The sequence below is a fragment of the Eschscholzia californica genome, unplaced genomic scaffold (genome assembly GCF_041429995.1).
Source record: "Eschscholzia californica isolate CP2 unplaced genomic scaffold, dmEscCali1.0.p SCAF_3, whole genome shotgun sequence".
Taxonomy (NCBI): Eukaryota; Viridiplantae; Streptophyta; class Magnoliopsida; order Ranunculales; family Papaveraceae; genus Eschscholzia; species Eschscholzia californica.
Window position 1 is genome coordinate 51,491,735 of NW_028238420.1, and position 22,193 is coordinate 51,513,927.

The window sequence follows — 22,193 nt, forward strand, 5'->3', positions numbered from 1 at the left end:
TGTCATTGTGAGGTAGATGAGTCGACCTATCAGATGACGATTGACAGTCGGGTCTGGCAATGGAGGTCCATCAGAAGCCGTGAGATGAGTTTTTGTTCCATCGGGAATGAAAAAGGCTTAGAAGCCAAGAGACCCGAGTCATGAAGGATATAAACCTCAATTCCCAAGACATATTTAAGACTGCCAAGAACTTTGAGGGAAAAAGTGGGACTAATAAATGCCTTAGGTTTGGTAATGGCTGAAGTGCCAATACAGGAAATCATAATATAATATCATCAACATAGACAAGGACATATACACGGGCTGCAGCCTGGGCTAGCCCTCCTATGGTTCCGCCTCGATATACATGTGTGTGTACGGCATAGAGCCACGTTTGTCAAGTCCGATTCGGGCCACCAAAATTTTAGGCCCCACCCTGTATAGATAGCATCAATCTCGGAAAATCACAAGGAGGTGTGGTGTGCGTAGAGAAAACTGTCCTTTCACCTTTTACTGAAGAATATTGTGTGCTCTCTGCATGAATATTGCTTCACAAGCATTCGAAAAAAGATCACAGACAATCTTGTAGAAAAAGATAGTAACCCTCTCATATCAGTTTCCTCGATCAAATCTTAGCACTCAACATAAGTTAACAAGAAGATATAAGAGATGGTTGGTATAAATCACAGTCTAAATCCCCCGTTTACATATTAATTCGCCCGAATTCAAAACACTTACCAACAGTTGACAAACACAATTTCGAACATAAGGATCAGCATTTCCCCCCAATTTTCGAAGCTAAGGATCAGCCATCAAAATTACAGTCTCTACTTCACAAAGAGTATAATACGTGGAAGTTCTTTGTAAAGGGTTTCATTTCTATTCACCAGGCCTTCTCAGATCTTGTCTGTCTACTATCTTTGGTTCATGCTTCTTCTTACTCCGAGAACCATGTCTCGATCTGGAAGTCCGACCTTTCTTAACTGGGTGTTTGTCCGTGAGTTCTTGCATGCGATTCGTACTTTCATAAGACGGGATTTCTGGGGGTGCATCTGGCCACGGTGTCCGTTTTGCAGGAACTGTAATCTCCAATGGAGGGTCAATCATCCATCTGTATGCAGAAACAAAACAAAGCTCAAATAAGGGTTAGATAATTATAATTGGTCACAGAGCACATTTCTGCATTGTTTTCACAAAAGCTTGTGAACATAATTATTAACAGTAACAAGTTAGGATCACTGATCAGGACATGAGTTTTTTGACTCAGGCTTCGGCCACGACAGATCCCGAGCCAAAGCCCGTGTAACTCCTGAGGAACTTTCTTGTTCAACTACAGACTTTAATAGTGGCTCACAATCACCATAAAAAAATGATAAGCTTGAATGTGAAGCACTAGATGATATACAAAAAAAATCTGGTCACTTGCCAAAACACGAAACCGTTATGAGACAATGCAGAGCATTTCGAGTGAAAATAGTCAAGCAGATAGCTAAGCAAATGAGAATTACTATAAACTGATAACAGGATTAGAATTCACTTGATAAAATTAGAGGCCTTATAAAACTTGATGAATGTATATGTCAACGCTCATGGACCAATTAGAAAATGAAAATGATCAGTCAAATTGACATCATTTACAAAAAAAAAGGCTATTCGATCCAAATCTCTCAAGTATATCTATTAATATCCTTATAATTTGTTTCTTCACAGTTTGTACTTACAACTAGAGCTAGAGTTGTCTCTCTACCCACTACATATTTTTTCCATGTTTGAATTGGATCAAGGTTGTCGAAATACTTTAAACATCATTTATCGGGCTCTAGTGAGTGAAGAGAAAGACTATATAGATTTTAGGGAGTGGTTGAATAGAACGAAGATAAACGTAAAATACTCATGATAATGTTCCTTTTTCAACTTGCAATCATAGTCAGTAAGATAAGATTTGAATTTTTAATGGCATATTATAAGATTAGACATTGATGCAAATTATATCAGCACCCGAAACACAAGTACCGAATCAGATTTATGTAACACAAGATCATAAACAGAAAAATAAAAGGTGGTTTGAGTCTAACCTGGGAGGAAATTTGCTATCAGCACGGGCTTCAACCCGCAGCCACCAAAGCATAATCTTTCGTCCACAATTACCAAGAGGTTCAACGAAGGAAGCATCCTTCAAGAGCGAAAGTGGACTATCAAGTCCATCCTCCGCCAACAAATCAAGATCACGAACCCAATCAGGCTTGTTCTCAGGTCCTTCCCAAACCAACCTAGAATTCATTACAAACCCAGCCCATTCAAGTTTGTTCGGCAAAACTGTCGATCCTTCGCCAATGTAAGTCGAGCTCTTATCAACATAAGGAAGGGAATTGAAAGTATGCCAACCAACTAACTGTCCTGATGAATTACAAGCAGGACCTTGAACTGGCATTGACATATTCTCTTCTTCTTCTTCCTGTTTTTTAGGCAAGGAAGAAGAAGAAGAAGATTGCTGGTCTGAAGTCTCTGACTGAACTAGAATTCCAACAGAAACAGCACCAACCCATTTCACTGATTGAATCTCATCAAATAATTCCATACTATGCATATTACTATCATCACCAAACATCACAATTCCATCTAATCTCTCCTCCCTCACAACTCTGTAACAAAATTTGATACCAGATCTTGTTCAATTCTTAAAATTTAATCAAACCCAAAAACAAGAAACACAAATTGAATAAAAAAAAAAAAAAAAGATCAAGAAGAAACAGAAATTTCACCTCAATCCACGAAATCTCATCTTTGATTCCAGTTTATGTCGATCTTCCCATGAAATTGGCATCTTTTCTTCATACCCAATATGAATAGTATGGAGTCCTGAATTAGCAAGAATCATAGCTGTTTCATTAGAAGTTCCTCCAGCTTCAACTACTACCCAGATGAGATTATAAGGAACAAGCATTAATGAGTGAATTAATCCAGTGAGATGAAGTGTTTGAAAAGTTCGAACATAAGTTGGGGTAATTACAATTAGGGTTTTACTAGTTTTGACTCCATACTGAACTCTCTGTTGAATCTGAACACTTTCAATAATCTTATGAGCTTTCATGACTTCAGTTGGATTTGGATGAGGCCATGGCCGTATCAAGATCCCGTGTCGACCAACTACGACACGGCTACTACTACTACTACTACTAGTATGATCGATTGAAGATTGGGATTTTTGAAAAGTTAGGGTTTCATCATTGGTGGTGGTGGTGGTGGTGGTGAGAATTGGAGACAAATTGTAATCGATTGTAGTGGAAATGAGAAGGAAAAGAAGAAGACGAGAAAATCTAAACCCTAAAACAAGACAAATTAAACAACAAAAACAGTGGAATAGTAACCAGAAAAGGGTAGAAGGAGATTTAGAGTTTGGATCAAGAGAAGAAGAATCTAAAGGGTTTCTGAAACTATTACTACGACGATTGTTATTAGTAAGTTGTTGTAAAACAGAGAGCTTCATTTTTTTTTTTTTTGTTCAAATTAAACTCAATGATGAAATGGGTTTAGTTTTTTTTTAGGGAAGATGAATCTGGTTTTTGGAGTAATATGGGTGAGTTGTTGGTGGGGTTGAAGAAGAAAGAGAAAGAGAAAGAGAAAGATGAACAAAAGTTGGTTTGATGATTGGATTTAATTTGAAGGAAGATGGAGGGGAATTCCTTTGATTTTACGCCTGAATTTGGTTTTGGTTTGGTTGTTGTTGATGTCTTTCTTATTAGGTGTAGATTCTTAGAAGACTTGTACAGATTACAGACAGCCGGGAAGAGGGGGGAGAGAGAAAGAAGATGGTCTCTAAAAGAGTCAACCCATAGAGATTATGTTGTGGGTCTGGGCTCCCAGTGTGATGGGTCTGGGCTCCCATATCGAAGCTCAGAGGGGAGGGGCTCGCAAGCCCCGAGCGGAGCCAAGCTTCCGGGCTCCCGGGTTGGAGTGAGGGCATGAGGTGTTGGGTTCCAAAATTTTAAATTTGGGAGCCCAATCACTCAAAAGTTGCTCTAAAAAGTTGGAACTTTACACAACATCGGGTCATCAGCCAAGGACATTAGTTCCTTGTTGACTCGGGTTGGGGAAAGAGACGTTTACTGATATTTATCGACAGAAAAGTATAGTACACATTTCAAGATTTTTCAAGACATTTCAGAATATTTAGTTTATAGATAGAATATCTTCTAGACATTTCGATGACAACAGTTCATGTACAAAATTTCTTGTGGACATTTCAAGATATAAAGTCCAAAGAAAAAAAAATGTATATTGGATATTTTATTATTATATTATTGTTATTGATGATGTCGGAAAGTGATTTTTCAAGTAACTTCTTATAAATAAGTCTTTTTGGTCTTTTTGCAGTTGAAGACAATAATTCAATGAGTGAAAGTGGATAAGATGACCTTCGTTCCCTTATAGCCCAAACCTAATATGTTTATATAGATTTGGGAGAACTATGGCAATGCAATTATGAGATGATGCGCTAATAAGATACTGGTTCCGATGATGACCACGTGCTTACTCGTTCGGGGGATAATATTTGTTGAGTGTGTATCTTATAACGGTACAAATCTTCAGACACATGACGACTCGTGTGTGAAAAATAGATATTGGTTCTATCTGGCCTCCTACATCATTGTTATTTTCTTCAAGCAGATATTTTCTGATTGTTGTAGGGTTATGACCGCGAAGCTGGCTATATTCACCTTTCCTTTTGCCCTGGATCCACCTATTTCAAGCGTTCCAAGACCAAAGCACAGGGTTGTGGCTGATAATTTAGGATTCCAGTGCCAAAATTCTGGAATTGAAAAAATGAGTACAAAATAACACACGAACGTCTCAAATAATTAACTATTAAAAAGAAATTAAAATCAGAGATGCATACAAACTCGAGTGTTTGTATACGATTGGCGTAACATTATTCTGATAAAGTTTTTTTTGCTTAGTTGGCTTTTATTTCTACGTACAAATATTATTTTAGGATTTAAGAAGAAAATAGAAGGTAGACTCCCAAAATATATAACTTCATTGACTGATGTAAAATGAAATTAAAAAGGCAAATCAATTTTTCTATGAAAAAAACATAGATATTTGAGAGAGAGAGAGAGATGCGAGATAAGAAGAAAAAACATTTATGTGACGAAAAAAATCTAGAAGAGAGAGAAACTACAAAGGTAGACAAAAAATTTGTGACAGGTAAATAAGAGGTAAGATTCTAGAGAGAAAAAAATTTGTGTGTGATTGCCATCGACAAAGTATAATGTCTTATATGTTTTGCAAATCCCGTGGCAACAAACTTAATATTATTATTGAAAACAAGTAAAATTGTGGCTTACATAGTCAATTTGAACTTTTAAAATAGGCCGGTGTTTCGGGGAAATAAGAAAAGTTTCCGGGGCAATAAGTTTTGGGTGAAAACAAATTTTTCTTGTTTCCTCTAAACATCACCATTTTTTGTTCTTTATCGTCTAGAACTCCGGCGACCACCACTGAATCCCGACGACATACACCATTAGTTTCGGCGACCTCCAACTATTTCGGTCGTCTCTCTCCCTCCCTTTCTGTCTCTTCTGCCTCGAAGGGGATGCCTTTTCGCCGGAACCTCGTCTGAAAACCAAACGAGGTTGTCTGGTTCTACCAGAAGAATTGGTAGAACCAGACACAACTTCGTCTGGATCGGACTTCAGATCCAGACGAAACTAGTCTGGTTTTCCAGACGAAGGTTCCGGCGAAGGGACCATTCTCTTCGCCGGAATTTAGAGAGAGAAATGAGAGAACTGATAGAGAGAGGCAGAAGAGAGAAAGAGAGAGAAAGAATGGAGAGAGAGCAGATAGAGTGAAGGTACGGTGGTGGTGGAGGTACGAGGCGGTTGTAGTTAAGGAGTGATAAAGGTATGGTAGTGGTTTTAGTGATGGTGGTGGAGGTACGAAGGTGGTGGTGGTTGCAATGGTTGTGGTGGTGGTCAAGGCACAATGGTATGATAGAAGTTTAGTTGTGGTGGTGAAGCGGAGATAGGCAGAGAAAAAAAGTTCGTCAGGTAAAATTCATGCATGTATTGAATATAAGTTACTTTACTTTAAAATAAGCTAAAAATCTTAACTTTTAAAAGAAAGTCAAATTTTAACTTAAGTAAAGCCAGTAATTTTTGCATTATCAAACTAACTTTTTACTTTTCTACTCAAATAAGTTACTTTTCATGCATGTGCTGAACATAAGTTATTTTACTTTTAGATCAAAAAATATAAATCTTAAGTCAAATTTTAACTTAAGCGAAGTCAGTAATTTTTGCGTTACCAAACAAACTTTTTTTACTTTTCTACTTAAATAAGCAAAAAAATAACTTATTTTAGTATTGCCAAACGACACCTTAATAAGGATGAGAGACTAAGATGAGAAAATGATAATAACAGAAAGAAGAGAGAAATTTCTTTATGGTAAGTTAGTCGCACATGAAAATTAGAGAAAGTAAGTTCAATTAACAATTTGCAGTTGTTATTTTCCATGCATTTTTAAAGGAAAAAGAGAAATGTTGTCGTGATACTTCGATGTACATCAGTGCAATGTACAAATAACAAATACCGACCACCAAATAAATAAGTATAGGTTTAACTTGTACATAATGTCTACATTGGATTCACGCCCATGGTCTCACCAGGAGCAAATGAGTCGGTTAGAGAAGGATCAAAAAATACATGGGAATGAGTTTAAGCTAGAGAAAAAACAAGAGATTCAAGAGACGAATTGGTTCATGGAGGAAAATTTGAAATAGAGCAAGTTTGACTCCTCAAATGTGATTGCTAATGTTCTTGGCAAGAAAAACAATTTAAGAAGTCCGATTGGTTATGTTAGGAGAAAGTTCATGCTCAATCGAAACAATAAACATAGTCCGACACAATTCCACTGGTAGGTACGTATTATGCTAAAGCAAGCTAACTTGGGCCGAGTTAGAAACACACAAATATAGCAACTATCAAAAATTTCAAACATATACTAGGCATGAAGAGAATAAGGGAATACCTAAAGCCACCAGGGGAATGGGAAAATATAAAAGGCACTTGGGGTAACTAAAGCTTGTGTTCTCAATCAATACCAAAAAAAACAATAGCATTTGGGAAAAGATCTTCGGTTGAAAATGGAAGAAAATAACTTGAAAATAGTCCAATTGGAGAGTTCAAAGTTGATGAATTTCAGCAATACTATATACATCGTGTATGAGATAGCAGACAATCATGTCGAAACTACAAAATGCCATTCATCTTTGACACATTTCTAGTCATAAGTCCAAAAGTAATGAAACCCAAACTAAACATTGAAGGATTAATAACTACTACTAGAGTATGTGTACATACGAATCTTCCACATACGAGTAGAGAGGACCAGGCGATACACTAGTCGGGTTACCCGGGACTAAATTTCAATCGAAAATAGCCCAAGCAATATTCCAAATCAAATACCCTGTCCCCAAGCTAAATGTCTAACTCTTGATTTGGATTTAACATAGACATAAACCAAGTTAAAATAGGGAGACAATTATCCCAAAAGAAACCTCCAAATGACAAGGCACATTCACACAAGAAAAATTCAGATGGGTCAGATTCAGACGAGAAAGCATTCAGGCCGAGTCAGATTTCTACAATTGATAGAAACAGCCACCCTAGATGTTATACTACTATTACCATTCTGTTAATAATAATCTACTTAAGTCTAATCAGACAGATCAAAATTATATAAAATCAGTTTAATCTGAAATAGAAAACCCTAATTTCATTGATTCAAGATCAAAACCCTAATGTCATTCATTTAAGAACAAAAACAAGTACGAAACTATCACATTCAAAACCAGAAACATAATATCTGAACGATTAAATAAAGATCTCTGCAAAATCTCTCAAAAAAAAAAACAGTACTAGAAGTCTTGAATCTTCTTCATAACTAAAATGATATAGCAGAGAGAGAGTGAAGAAGAGAAATGATAACCTTCTTAACGGTAAGATTTCTGGAAACGAGAACGAGCTCCACGACCTCCAAACTTCTTTGGTTCACATCGTCTTGGATCAGCAACAAGAAGAGTTCGATCATACCTAGCGAGAATATCTTTGATTTCCTTCTTTGATTGTTCATCAACGTACTTCTGGTAGTAAGCAACAAGAGCTTTAGCGATGCTTTGACGAATAGCGTAGATCTGAGAAGTGTGACCACCACCTTTAACCCTAATCCTCATGTCAACTCCAGCGAAACGATGACGACCGAGAAGAAGGATTGGTTCATAAGCTTTGAAACGAAGGATCTCTGGTTCAATCAGTTCGATTGGACATCCATTGATCTTGATCAAACCTCTTCCTCTCTTACAGTGAGTAACTGCTACGGCTGTTTTCTTCCGTCCGAAACACTGGACAGATTCAGTTGGTGTTGCCATGATTCCTCCTCGGCAGATTTCTGTAAACCCTAAATTTACCTTACCTCTTCTTCAAGACCGAGTTGCACAGAAGAAATGTAAAGAGGAAACGATTGAGTCTTTATCAATAAAATTTCTAGGGTTTTCACAGCCAATGACAGTATTACAATTCTACCCTTGCGCCGTACTGTTATTTTCAAGGGCTTGGGTCTTATAAAAATACCAAATAGCCCATGGGCCTATAATCTTGGGCTCGCATTCATCTAGATAAATACTGTTTTACTATTATGGCCACACTCGAGTTTTACTTGGTCCACACAGGGACCATAGGATACCCAACCCATATTCAGACTTTCACAAAGAGATGCACTTTACTTGTCGTAATGGGCAAAAGTTCGTCTTGATTAGGTGCCCTTAAAATTCAACCTAATTTAGATCGCGACTCAAACAAGTTCACTGAAGCTACTGGGTCACAGAGCTCGTGAAAGCTAATGGTCGCTACATGCCCATTCGACATAGGCGCAAGTCTGAAGTTACATATCCACTTAAGCCAAGCATTATCCAATTTTGAGGACACAGAGGCCACAACATTATCTCAAACACGTCCACCACGGAGTTGAAACCGACTTGCGTCACTGCGGTTTATGCCCATCTAAGGGCTAGAACGACTAACACGCGTAGCCCACCTGCTTCATGAGGATAGTATCTGCCAAGCCCACCTACAGGTTGGTCATTTGTCAAGTACCAAATTCTCATTATAATGATACGACACTTTTTTACTTATGTTGATTGTTGAGCCAAGTCATGAAGTCAATAGATTGACTAAAATATGAGAGGGGTGACCCTCTTAAAAATCACCATGGAAGTGGATTCGAAAGAACCTTGTCACCTGAGCCCTGACATGTGAGGTTTCCTTAAATTTTCTGGAACCTTCAAACTTTGCTATGGCTTAGAAGTAAACCGAAAAGACAGACAAAGTGTACTATAGTAAGAGTTCCGCTTTGGGTCTCGAAACAGTAAGGGAGGTCCACGAAAATTAGCTCGGCACCTTCAGTCCCGTACTGTCTCGAGGCATGAGAGGGTGGACCTGAGCCAAAATTTACCCAACCTGAACCACGACCTGACCAAAGGTCTGGAGCAGGGAGATCATCTGAATAAGCTTAGTATGCCTCCAAAAAGAGCATGAATAGAGCTATATGACGTGGAAGGATAAAACACGGCAAAAATCTACCTTTTATAAACACTGATTTTGAAACAAAAAAGTATTCATACATCACCCGCCAGAATGCCTCTCTGCCTCGAAACTTTTTTATGTTAGGCTCCTTGGTGTTCTGCGTGGTGAACTTCTATTCTAATTGGTGATCTTCCTCTTAGGGTGTGTTTGATATCTCCTATTTCCATGGAAATAAAAGAATTTCCATGGAAATAAAAGAATTTTCATGCAAATAGGTATTTTCATCGTTTGATACGAAGTATAATTCCTTGGCTTTAATTCCCTAGGGTATTTATTTCCATGAAATAGTTCATTTTTAATTTCTTGCTCCCACCTCGGAATTAGTTTCCATAAAAAGTTAAAAATCAAAATAAAAATATTTTAATATATTCAGATACTTGAAACCTAATATTTATCTCCATATATGTTCAAAATGACATTTTTACCCATAAAATTTAGTAAAATAAACTTTAACTTATACATTGAGCAAATGACATTTTTGTCCTTCTTACATGTTTACAAAGTTGTCAAAATGACATTTTGGCTTTATATAGCCAAAATTACATTTTTACCCTTTTATAATATTAAATTGACATTTCACCCTTATGTTGTCAAAATGACATTTTTACCCTTGATAATATCAAAATGACACTTTTAACCTTGTATGGTTTGAATGACATTCTTAATTTATCTTGTAAAATGGCATGTCCACACTTTTACCTTAAATACAACTTTACCCTTGTATATTAGTAAAATCTATTTTTTATCCACACATTGTCATTTTGAAAACGTATGGGTAAAAGTGTAATTTCGATGGCGTAAGGATGAAAATATAATTTTGGCAACATAAAAGTAAAAATGTCATTTTGACTACATAAAGAGTGAAAAAAAATTCTTAATTGAATATTATATTCGTAAAAGACTTTCCATGGAACTCTTTTATTTCCATGAGATTATTTCTCCGATATCAAACACAACCTTAACTTTTTCTCGTGTTTACATTTCCGACTAGTTGTTTTTATGCGTAGTCAAGGTTCCCAGAGCTTCCACGTAGAGGAAACCTAAAATGGCAGTTTTGGAGTCTTTTCAGCCTAAGAAACCCGAAGCCATCGTTCATGGCAAAAAATCATTTGAAAAATGTTCCTCGAATTGTGAGAGCAATGAAACATGCCTCGAAACCTACTGGCAGGGTTGTCCAGAATCTTATTAGTCCTGGTACCCCGAAATCAATCTCATAACTCTACCTGTTCGAGATCTGTCCAATGTTGTTGTTCGACCAACTAGCCCTTAGATAATCGATCATGAGATGATGTCTGCTGAGGAAAAAGTTTATCCCGTCAAACCTCATTAGCCTTCTCCAACAACTGGTCACTCTATTATAGAAAATACAGTATTTTCCAGGCCTGCAGAGGCGCCCATTTCCCACCCAAGGAACCGAATTGGTGGGGTGAAATATTCTGGAGCTAAATTCGAAGAGTTGTTCGCCCTAGGATTGCGACAGGACAAACAAGCACTGATATAGATCACAACATCGCCTGATATTCTGGCTATTATTGTCTACTCCATTGTTGTTCATGTAACATTCAAAACTCCCTCTGCTTTGATTTCTCTTAGAATTATACCCTTTTGTCTTTTGGCAGTGCAACAAAGTCTCTTCTGATTTGGAGACCACCATGGCAGAATTGGCGACTTGAAGACCAAAGTTGGCAAAGCATAACTTGCATTCTGAAGAGCAAAAGTGGCAAAACTTAAAGCAACTCTAAATGCGTCTTAGGCAGAGTTGCAAGTTTTTTATGCTCTGAAAGATTAGGTAGCCCACAATAGTATTGATGTCAAAAAAATATTACTGAGGAACAAACAAAGGTTGTAGACCCGATCGTCGTTGTTTTTTAGATATCCCAATGTTTCAACTTCTTCCAAGCGACGACATGTAATCTGTAGACAAATATTATTCAGATTATGACACTGAAGTTGGCTACTTCAACATATTCAGGAATTCAAACTCATTTTGAAGGAGACTGTAGCACAACTTACACCCTCAAGGAACCCGACGCAACATGAAATAGATAATATACACAGACAATTGGAGCGAGAAATACTTAATGGGAAATCAAAAAAATTTGAGTCAAAAGTCAAGTGTTAGAAATAAGGGGAAACCTTTTGAAGAAAAAACAGGAGTGGATAGTATTTCCATCTCCCATGTAAATTTTCTAAAAGCACACTTCTCTCCCATGTAAATTTTCTAAAAGCAGACATCTCTGCCGGAAAGACTTCTACATACAAACTATTGAATACTGTTTGATCCAATTGACTTTACTAGATCTTAAAGTAAAAGTTATTTGTAGTTTAATAGAAGATGGGAGAGATTCAATTCAATCTATATATTAGAGTGCTCTTGAATCTTGAGGTGACATCTTTGATTAGCCAAGACCCATCTATTCTTGAGTTAATTGAGCATGTAGTTGTGCTAGGTTTGACTCAGATATGTTATAGACATATCACACATATATCTACTTCACCTAACATTTATTGGTGCTTTGATATACAGGTTTTAGTTGTGGGTAAAACTAGTATGGTTGAATAAACATTATTACATTATTATCTTGCAACAAAAAAACATTATTATGATAATACAGTCTCTAATTTCAAAGTCAAATCCCACATATTTCATCAAAAAAAAAAAGGCAAATCCCACATAAATTTCTTTCCCTCCTTAACATTCTCTCTCCGATATATTCTCTCCCTACAAAGAAAAGAGAATAGCAACACTATCATTTCATGAAGATTCTCATTAGGTTCCATCTACTTTCTACTCTTTACCATAAAGACAAAAGGACAACTATGATTTAGAAGAAAAAATAGAATCCATCAAATTTACTTATTAAAGTAAAATTATTTATCACAAAATTGTTTGAAACTAGTGGCTGATCGGACTAGACTCATGACTATGGATATTTCACATTTCAAAATCTCAAAAACTCTTAGATTTTGCAAGTAAAATTTCAAGATATTTCACATATCCTCACCATAGACATTTGAAGAAATGTGTTTTCAGACAACAGATTTTTGGGATGATAATTAGGGAATAAAAATTTTAATAAAAAAAATATAGTTTACTTACTATTTTTCTTTACACTTGTGTCAAAGAAAAATGTATCTCTATCTAAAACCTCTTTGGATGGCAATACTTTAATGGGATTATGGGTATATTAAAATACATTTTCTTTGAAATAGGTATATTTAAATACTTAAAACTGATCAATCAAATTTAACTTTTCCCTAGTGTCATGTATACCTAAAGCCTTGTCTGATGGGTCTAATTACAATCCAATATGTAGCCATCTTAGAAGGTATCGGAGCGAGTCTATCTTGCCTCACATTTCTTGTATCCCATTTTCTAGGTCAATTTTAGGGTGTCTCACATTGAGCGTTTAATATAACTTCTCTTTTTTCAGGACTATATCTATTTTCTCAAAGTAAATTTTTTAACTTTAAACATTGATATCGATATAATCAATTAGGTTATAAAATTTTATCGTCCCTTGTTAAAATGGGAAAATAAATAAATAAATAATGCCCTAAATAAGCCTTCAAATATTACCCATAGAAAGTAGGTCATTAATATGGATATAAATACACACATTTTCCTAACAAATGAAAATCTTTTGGAGTTTTTTTTTTTTTTTTTTTTTTTTTGTTAAGGGAAAATCTTTTGGAGTTAGTGGGATACCCTTTGCACACAATTTACATTTATGGATTTTAGAGAGAGAAAGTGAGAGGAGAAAATTTATGAGTTTTCCTCTCTTTTCATGAGGTGATTGGTCAGTAAAGAGCCACCCAGCAAAGACAACTGACCATTTGGTTTTGTTTTTTGTAATCTTAATAATTATTAACATTATTCACAAAAAATTTAGTTTCCTTCTAATCCCCCCCAATCTCTCTCTCTCTATCTATTCCTCTTTCACATTCAGTTTTCATCTCTCCCTTTCTCCCTTCAAGGTATCATCTTTTTCTTCTGCAACTACCCATCTATTGATCCATCTTTTGGTTCCTTCTGGTAAGTATTTTTTAAAGATGGGTTTTTTTTTTCATGGATTGTTGTTCTTTTTGTTTGATGAATCTATTCAAAGTTATTTAAGTTCTGGGTGTTAGGAATTTAAGGTCTGATTGCCCTAAATCTTTCTTCAAATGCAAGTTGAAACATGGGAAAAAAGGATTCTATGGTCTGATCTCTCTAGGGGGGATTCTCACTGGTTATTCTCATTTCCCCCCTTTTTTTTGGTTTCTCTTAACAAGCTCCTTAATTGTTCTTCTTGATTTTGATTTCTATGTTTTATTCAGTTTGGGTTGTTTGATTTTCCTGATTTGGGTATAATATAAGATCTGTTGATTCAAAATGAAAAGAAAATCTCCTAATTTTAGCTCTTTGACTCTATCTAAAGATGGTTTTTATGGTGAAAAAAAATGACCTTGATGGCCATGAACTTTTTTTTTTATCTTCATTTGTTTGTTTAGTAGATGATGAATGTAGATATTTATCATGCATGCATATGAAGATAAGATTGCAATTTGTGAGTTGTTGATGTTGCTCTAGTGAATTCTAACTGTTGTTCAATGCTTCTAAGTTTTAGTATAGATTAGAGATTGTCTTAATTTTTCTTTACCATCAATTTCATTTTTCATTGTTAAGATGATCTTGATGTCCTCCCAATTTTGATTCGAGGGTGTGATAACGCAGTTAACTCTCTATACAAGTACGTGGATGATGAAGGTACAAACTAGCGAACTATAAGCTTCGCCGATGATTGTTCTATTTGGGAGTGTACATTGTAATGAATGTACCTTCTTTGTAGAATATTTAGGAACTATGATATGCGAGTTCTTAGAAAGAACTACTCATTTCTTATTATTGATCTCGAATCAAGATATCTGGGAATTTTTACTCACTCTGAAGGGCTCGTAACTTGAAGTACACTTCCGATATCTTGTGATATTTCCCGTCTCTTATATATGTCTGCTCTCTTGTTAATACAACTTAGTGAGGGCATAGCTTACTTCTCAGTTTATAGATAAGTCGATTGATTGCATGTTTGGATGTGTGCTACGTCTTAACCCATCGTTCTTAGTAATTACATGTTGATTATTTGCGAGCTTTCTTGTGTTGTTATTGCTTAAATCTAGATGTTTTATCTTTATATGGTTGCATGATTTGGGTCTGTCTGCAGAGCATTTGCTGTATGTGAGTGATTTTTGTATTTATATACTCTTTCTCACTCTAAGGAATTTTTTTGGGCGGAAAAAACTTAGCCCTAATGCAGGGTCAGAGGGGTACGCTTGGATCCTTCCCGGAAATGTTTGGGCTTGACCGTGGATCTAGTACAAGTAATACTGGTCTAAGTAACCAACAGTTTTGGAACGATATGCTTAATTCAGTTGAAAGTGGTTACCAAGAACACCCACTTCCTGCAAATGAAACTAATAGTGTACAAGGAAACGCTATTAGTCATGATGGTATGGGCTTAAATGGCTGGAATTCGGGGGAACCTAGCTTTAATGAGAGACCCCGTGACCAGATGATCAACAATGAAACAAAACTGGAAGTGGGTCAGTCCACATACCAATCTGGTTCTGGTATTAGGTTGGAAGAAAGGCAAAATGAAGCAATGATTACTGCATCCTTGGGAAGTACTAATATAAACTTAAATAGCAATCAGGCGAGAAATGGGTCCTTTTTATCCAACCCTTCCAGTTCCAGTCAGATTCATCAGAACTTGGGCCTGAACACAGGGTATACAAGCAACACTGTTACTGGAACTCAGTCAATAGAAACGGGTATTCCTCATATGTACGAGCCTGTTGGACTTCAAACTGAGCACATCTATTCTGCTGCTAGTTCTGCTGATCCCTTCGTATTGGCTTCTGGAAATGCTGGAAATCTGGTAGATGATAGTGATGGTAGGCCTGGTTGTTCGTCAGATGGTCGTCGTTTATCCTGCAAAAGAAAGACTCTCGAAGGAGGAGTTTCTGGTCAGACATCTTTAGGTGGAAATCCTAACTGTTTTCCACAGGCTGATAATCATCAATGGCAATCTTTTCCTCCTCGTAATGATGTTGTAAGTAGCTCAAACGTGTCTCCCCAGATAGTGAACCCTCTTGCTCTAAATCCTCAAGAGCCATTAAATCCTCAACCTGGGGTTGGGTTGAGAGGAGTAGTTTCTGAGGGATATCCCGCTTTAAGTTTAGCAGGAAGTGCTGAAAACTCCGAGAGAGATTTCCTTATTAGAAATAATCCTGCAAATCGACAGGATTTTCCCCCACTCAGTCTAACACCTACAAGCCACCCACAAAGGCATTCTCGTGTTTGGTCACCCCATAACTTGTCATCAAGAGTCATCCCATCTAGTCAGGCATTGGATGTAAGGTCTGCTGCCGTGAGTTCGAGTTCTCATAGTCAATCACAGATAACAAATAATATTAATAGGGCACCCTTAAATGCCAATCCATTCCCGTACAATTCTCCACACCCTTGGTTTAGCGGTTCTTCAAGCTCAACTGATATGACTGGAGAGAGTGTTATTGCAATGAGAGAGGAAATACACTCTAGAGGCATACCAAGAAGCATTTCAGAGAATCCTATGTTTATACCAGGAACTGAGATGAGAAATGTCACTCAAAATCCGACTAGTAGGAGTCTAACCATTGGGAGTTCAAGTGGACCTGCAACTTTGACCTCTAGCTCTCGAGTGGGGACTAGTTCTGCAATTCATCGCTCCCCTACTTCTACCTGGCTACCTCATCAGAGTTCTACCTCCCATTCTGCACGAAGGTTATCGGAAACTGTTCGCGGGTCATTATATCGATCTGTCGGGACCGAGTCTGCAGCACAGAGTAGTAATTTACCCCCATCACGCTCCAGACCTTCCTCACAAGAGGTTCTTCTTTCATCTGCAACTGGTCAGCCAGGAAATCGTCAACTGAATCCAAGATCAGCAATTTGGGCGAACAGACAAGGGGATGCAGTTCCATTCTCGATTCGTTCATTGCCCTCTGCTGCTGAAGGAAGACACAGGCTTCTATCTGAGGTTTGATTTCAACTTGTCCTCCTGAAGCTCTACAGTTCTGTAATGGTACCACTTTTATGGTTTGATTGCAATTATATACTGCCTGGATATTGCATTATAGAGATTCCTAACGAGTTAATTGCTTGCTTTATCACAGATCCGCAATGTATTGGACATTGTTCGTAGGGGCGGTGAAGGTTTAAGATTTGAGGTTAGATTCTTATAAAATTGTATCGTTGTCGTATTCGAAACTCAATATTGAAACTTGGGGAAATACTTTTATGCTCCTGACACTCCTCCGTTTTACGATCTATACTGATTAAGTTTACTTGCCACAAGATGTCGTTTTCAATGTGGAGTTTAAGGATTTCGACTAGAATCAATGACTCTAATTCTATGTCTAAAAGCCAGTTAATGGATTTGATCATCAATATTGCCTGCTTCCCTCAAAGAAGTTTCAACTCCTCTAAACTTTCTATCAATTTCTATTCCTTAATGATATTCTTTGTTATTTGTATCTGGGGCATTACCTTTCTTTACTTTCTTGAATCTCCCTCTGCTTCTGTGTTGAAATCGTAGAATGGAAGAGAGAAAATAGTAGGAAATTGAATGCATTGACCAATGACTAGACTAGCATTGTTCGTTGTTGCTTTTCTTGTTACTTGTTCATGCTTCAGAAAGGCTAGGATTCAGTACCAGAAAATGACTTGAGTTAGATTGGACAAATATCGCCACGATGAGAACTTACATTTCCACAATAAGGTTGCCTTCCTTTGTATTAGTTACAGTCTCTACCCTCTGCCCAGTCAGGCGCGGGATAGGTAATCTATCCATGTGCCACTTTGACATCAATCCATAAATAGCAATTGGCCTCGGGAGTTGGACCCATGGGGAACTTGAGCTGAGTCTCCCACGAAAGTAGCTTATCTGTATAATCTAGTTATTTTCAAAAATGGGAACACGATCGAATGCTGAATAATTTTGTTTTTGTCTCGGTGTCTGGATGACCGGTTTTCTCATTCTCTGATTCAGTGAAGTTCTACAATCTAACTTTCACTTATTTTCATGGTATTGCAGGATGTTCTAATTCTTGACCAGTCTGTGTTTTTTGGGGCTGCTGAATTACATGATAGACACAGGGATATGCGACTAGATGTTGATAACATGTCTTATGAGGTAAACAAAATTTCTCGTTAATTGCTTCCACCATATTCATCTGAATGTGTTTTTCTTAACTAACTTGAACTTGATATTAGGAACTATTGGCACTGGAAGAACGCATAGGAAATGTGAACACTGGTTTGAGTGAGGAAATTATATCCAAGTGTTTGAAGCAACGAAAGTATTACTCCATCGGAATAAACCCTCCAGAAGAAATTGAACCTTGTTGTATCTGTCAGGTAAGAGAGTTATATTTTTCTTAGTGCTAGTTTTTTTTCGTTAACAGTAACGGTAAACTAGCTACTAGACCCTTCAGATCATCCTCTGCTGTTGTCCTTTTTTTGAGATTTAAAGACTGGCGATGAATAATATGATCATATGAAGGTATAAAGTAGGAAGCTGAGAAGTTAGGAGAGATGAAAATTTTACCAACCCTTTATAGGTGCGCGCGGGCGCACACGTATATATACATCTAGAATATGAGTACATGCTACAATTACATAAGCATATATCTCAGAGGTTCGAAATAGGATCAAATGTGGATAACAAATAACTCGGGGGTTCGGCCTGAGATTGACTCGGGCTACCCCCAATTCCCGGCCCCCGAATTACTCGGGTGGATCGGCCGATCCCAACTACTAAGGTAGTGAAGTCAAATAGTGGGTCGATGTAGCACTACTGTTTCATTAAAAAGACACGTTCACTCTATATTCTTTTGTTTCCAGGAAGAATATGTAGAAGGAGAAGATCTAGGGAAACTGGATTGTGGTCATGACTTTCACTGTGAATGCATTAAACAATGGCTAAAACAGAAGAACGCTTGCCCGGTTTGTAAAACAACAGCGTTGGTTACTTGAAATAAGAAGAAATCCCTATACAAAACTCAAGATCCTATCTTACCCGGCAGAAGATTCGACATAGAAGAGGGTAAGTACTTCAAAAACTATTATTATCGATGACTAATGGTTTAGTGAATCAAAATTATAGTGAATAATCATTTATATGTACGTTCTTAGCTTGCAGTTTCTCAATCGGTCTGAAGGTGCTTTAGGCGTGATTCTGGGAGAAAGCAATGTGGGTTTGATGTGAGAAGAAATCAAATTGAAGTTGGGAGAGATGAAGAACTTGAAACATGAAAACATCTTTTATAAGCAGCATAATTTACTTGAAAACTAGTATTACAGAAAGAGGTACCATTTATTTTTAATTGTTGAACATCTTTTAAGGGTTCTTATACTGATTTTGGATAAGTTTTACAGACATAATTGAACCGTTTTATAGACTCAACTCATCGTCGAGATCTGTTTTTTTCAGATTATGTTGAGATGGAATGTATTCTCAACTAACACTATAGGTCAGGTAGCAGGGGAGGATTTATTTCGCCGGAATCCCCTTTACCTCAGATGAAAAAATCAAAAAGACAAGGGTTTTAGATGAAATCCTTGAGAGGGTTTTAGGTGAAATCCTCGAGGATGGTTGCTAGTGAGACCTTCGATCGTGGTTTTTAGGGTTTTGCCTAAGACCCTCCCCCTTCATCTAAGACGAATGGGGTTTTAGTAAAGGGCTAAGAGAAATGTGGGTCCAGCCAAGGGAACCCTCCTCAGAAACAGTGAGGATATATTGAGAGAGGGGAAGTGTTTCAAAGAGAGAAAAGGATAAAGACTTAAGAGAAAGATGAAGGAGAAAATAGAGGGGGAAGGGAGAGAGATGAATAAAATGGTGGTGGTGGTGGTGGTGGTGGTGGTGGTGGGAGGAGATGAGGAAGAAGTAGTTGTGTTGCCTTCAAAAATTTGAGAAAACCCAAAATTTCCTTTCAAAATTTTTTGTATAGGAATTTTTTTTTCTTGTTTATCGAAAGCAGTAGCCATATTTTATATCTAATCCTTAGCCTTCAATTATTTTGACTTAAGACCTTCAACACTGACTACACGAAGAACATCAACTCGAAGTTTCAAGGATGATTTTCGGGAATCCAGTTTGTGACATCACTGATTCTGATTTTGTTTGATTTGTTTGCTCTAATATGTTTATTTATTGTCAAACAAATCTAATATGCTCGAATTTGCTTGCGGAAGATTTTCAAAGTCGCTACTCCTTGTTTAAACGGTTGCAAGCAGTTGGTCCTCAATTTTCACCTTTTAGAATTCTATCATCAAATATTTCATCTCCTTATGGAAACAGAGGAAACGATTTTGAAGCTCTGTTTGATATGTTTTGATTCGATTTTTGAAGATATGTATTCTGTTGCTTGTGGAATTTTATGAGGTTCAATATGTTTTTTCTTTGGAGTCTATTTGATGAAAGATGTAGATGGTCATCTTGTGTCAATGCTAGAACATAAGTTAATAAGTTTTGATTCACTACCTTGTTAGTTTTCTAAAAATTGTTGTTTTTCTCTAGAAACTAATGCATGTATTCGGAAAAAATTATGAACAAACACATATCTTAATAAAATCTTTTCTTTACCATGTTCGATACAAACTGATGTTGAGTTTGTACGAAAATCTTTTTTTTTTTTTTTTTTTTTACAATATTTTAATAAAAATAGTCAAACTGAAAATACAAAAAATAAGTAGAAAATAAACAAAAAAAACTTTAGAAGAAAGAAAACCCCTAAGTAAAGAATAACAAACTAAGTCAACAACACTTGGTTGGAGTGGTAAGAGGTATATTCTTCCACCTTAGAGGTCAAGAGTTCGAGACACGCTCACCATTTAAAAAAAAAAACTACTATGAATACTTCAGAAACATACAAGGATTTGGTAGGAAATAGTAAAAGAAAAACAATAAAAAAAACCTAAAAGAACAAAAAAACGTTTCGGAAACAATCAAAAGAAATAAAAAAAATGTTGTAAAAATACAAAGAAAAAAACAGAAAAATTAACACAAGTAAACAAAGTTCTTTTTTGAAAAAGAAATACTCCAGTTAAAAACTGTCAAACAAGAAAAAAAACGAAAATTTTGGAGACAAATAAGGCCTAAGATATCATTGTAGATTTTTTTTTTGTTGAAGATCATTTTAGATTTCTTATTGTCCTCTTAGTAATTTATCCCTAGTGATTGTTTTGCCGTTCTGAAATTTGGTGAGACAATATTTGGTCAGCTTTGACCAAATGTCAACCAATTGACCATCATGATACATGTCAGTTTCACCATACATACAAATTACAAAGAATGAATTTTTGATAGAGCTAGGAGAGAGATGAACAGGAACGAATTCTGTCACCTGAATTCTACTCTAACTAGACATATTGTAAGGAGGTCCACACGAGCCTCTTTGGCACCTTCAGGTCTCTGGACTGCTACGACATAGAGGCAAGTGAAGAGGCTGCCCAGAGTAAGCTCTGTCCTAAGAGCATCTCCAATGGGACACTCAATCTCTAACACTTAGAGTGCCACATATGACTTTTTAGAGTTTTTGTTAAAAAATCATCTCCAATAGAACACTTTGTTAGACACTCTATTATGAGTTGGACACATTTATTATAGAGTGTCTAGAGAGAGAAACTCTAAAATGAGTGTCTACTTGAGACTCTGTAAGTGTTACTTTATAATTTCAACCAATAGAAAACTTTGCTTTTCAACTACTTTTTATCTATTGAATTGAAAAGGGACATGTGTATTAAGTAAGAGATTATAGAGATCTCCATTGGAGACCAAACAAATGTAGAGTGTCTATATATTGACACTAGGAAAGAGAATCTTTATTTGACACTTGACAACTAGATTTTTAAAGTGTTTATTAGAGTGTCCCATTAGAGATGCTCTAAGCCTTATCTGACGAAAGAGATGGAACTCGGAGAAAGACGATTATGTGAAAAGTCAGATGACGCGAAAAACCACTTTCCTAATTGGACCCATTACTGACAAAAAAACGATCGAGGAGAAACACAATCAAGGGTTACAGAGTATTTTCGTGTTTATGATTATGGTCTCACATGAGAGTGGGCTGGGAAACCCACGATCTAGCCCTAACCATCCGGATCGTTAAACCCCGGTGACTGAAAGAAGTCCGACTCGGGCTACCTGACCCGTTGCTTCGGGTTAAAGCGGTCGGGACTTGGGTAAGGTCTCCTATCCGAATTCCGACACATTATACCCACCCACTAAAGACCTGCTACCCGTTGCCCGATAGATCCACCCTAACGTTCGCCCAATAGAACCTGTAAAAGGTCCGGCGCGATAACCCGCTAGCTAGGAAGATTCAGATCCAATGGTTGAGGTATCATGTCTCTTCAAGAATATAATGTGTAGGTTCTCTCTACTGATTGTCGATCGATTTTGAGTTGGATGACCACAAAACTTAACATGATATCAGAACTAGACCCACACGTGATAGGTCCGAATTCCGAAAGCCATACATGTCCTACG

At 36.9% G+C, this 22,193-nt stretch overlaps 3 protein-coding genes across 6 annotated transcripts; 1 reads left to right on the forward strand and 2 right to left on the reverse strand.

Moving 5' to 3' along the window:
* Positions 1-565: 565 nt before the first annotated feature.
* Positions 566-4,119, reverse strand: LOC147551586 (beta-1,4-xylosyltransferase IRX14-like). Its single transcript, XM_086665130.1, has 3 exons — positions 2,742-4,119; positions 2,055-2,621; positions 566-1,090 (listed from the first exon to the last, which is right to left on the reverse strand). Exons 1-3 carry the CDS (start codon positions 3,464-3,466, stop codon positions 859-861), a joined length of 1,524 nt encoding a protein of 507 aa, XP_086521256.1. The 5' UTR covers positions 3,467-4,119; the 3' UTR covers positions 566-858.
* Positions 4,120-7,729: 3,610 nt separating this feature from the next.
* On the reverse strand, positions 7,730-8,493 carry LOC147551587 (small ribosomal subunit protein uS9). The gene has a single exon (XM_086669042.1). It carries the CDS (start codon positions 8,406-8,408, stop codon positions 7,974-7,976), a length of 435 nt encoding a protein of 144 aa, XP_086525168.1. The 5' UTR covers positions 8,409-8,493; the 3' UTR covers positions 7,730-7,973.
* Positions 8,494-13,220: 4,727 nt separating this feature from the next.
* On the forward strand, positions 13,221-19,109 carry LOC147551588 (RING/U-box superfamily protein). 4 transcript variants are annotated; one of them, XM_086665363.1, is made up of 7 exons: positions 13,221-13,657; positions 14,908-16,682; positions 16,819-16,872; positions 17,739-17,837; positions 17,918-18,061; positions 18,548-18,749; positions 18,839-19,109. In XM_086665363.1, exons 2-6 carry the CDS (start codon positions 14,913-14,915, stop codon positions 18,677-18,679), a joined length of 2,199 nt encoding a protein of 732 aa, XP_086521489.1. In that variant the 5' UTR covers positions 13,221-13,657; positions 14,908-14,912; the 3' UTR covers positions 18,680-18,749; positions 18,839-19,109. The 4 variants fall into 4 exon arrangements, with proteins under 4 accessions (XP_086521489.1, XP_086521491.1, XP_086521490.1 ...); XM_086665365.1 differs by having other exon boundaries at positions 18,846-19,109; XM_086665364.1 differs by having other exon boundaries at positions 13,257-13,599.
* The last annotated feature ends 3,084 nt before the right edge of the window (positions 19,110-22,193 follow it).

Bases quoted from the DNA above. Each gene is read 5' to 3' on its own strand.
- LOC147551586 (XM_086665130.1), bottom strand. From the start codon at position 3,466: ATGAAGCTCTCTGTTTTACAACAACTTACTAATAACAATCGTCGTAGT. The intron at 2,622-2,741 runs GTGAAATTTCTG...ATTTTGTTACAG, and splicing joins ATGAGATTTCGTGGATTGAG to AGTTGTGAGGGAGGAGAGAT. The intron at 1,091-2,054 runs GTTAGACTCAAA...TTCTGCATACAG, and splicing joins GATAGCAAATTTCCTCCCAG to ATGGATGATTGACCCTCCAT.
- LOC147551587 (XM_086669042.1), bottom strand. From the start codon at position 8,408: ATGGCAACACCAACTGAATCTGTCCAGTGTTTCGGACGGAAGAAAACA.
- LOC147551588 (XM_086665363.1), top strand. From the start codon at position 14,913: ATGCAGGGTCAGAGGGGTACGCTTGGATCCTTCCCGGAAATGTTTGGG. The intron at 16,873-17,738 runs GTTAGATTCTTA...ATGGTATTGCAG, and splicing joins GTGAAGGTTTAAGATTTGAG to GATGTTCTAATTCTTGACCA. The intron at 17,838-17,917 runs GTAAACAAAATT...ACTTGATATTAG, and splicing joins TTGATAACATGTCTTATGAG to GAACTATTGGCACTGGAAGA.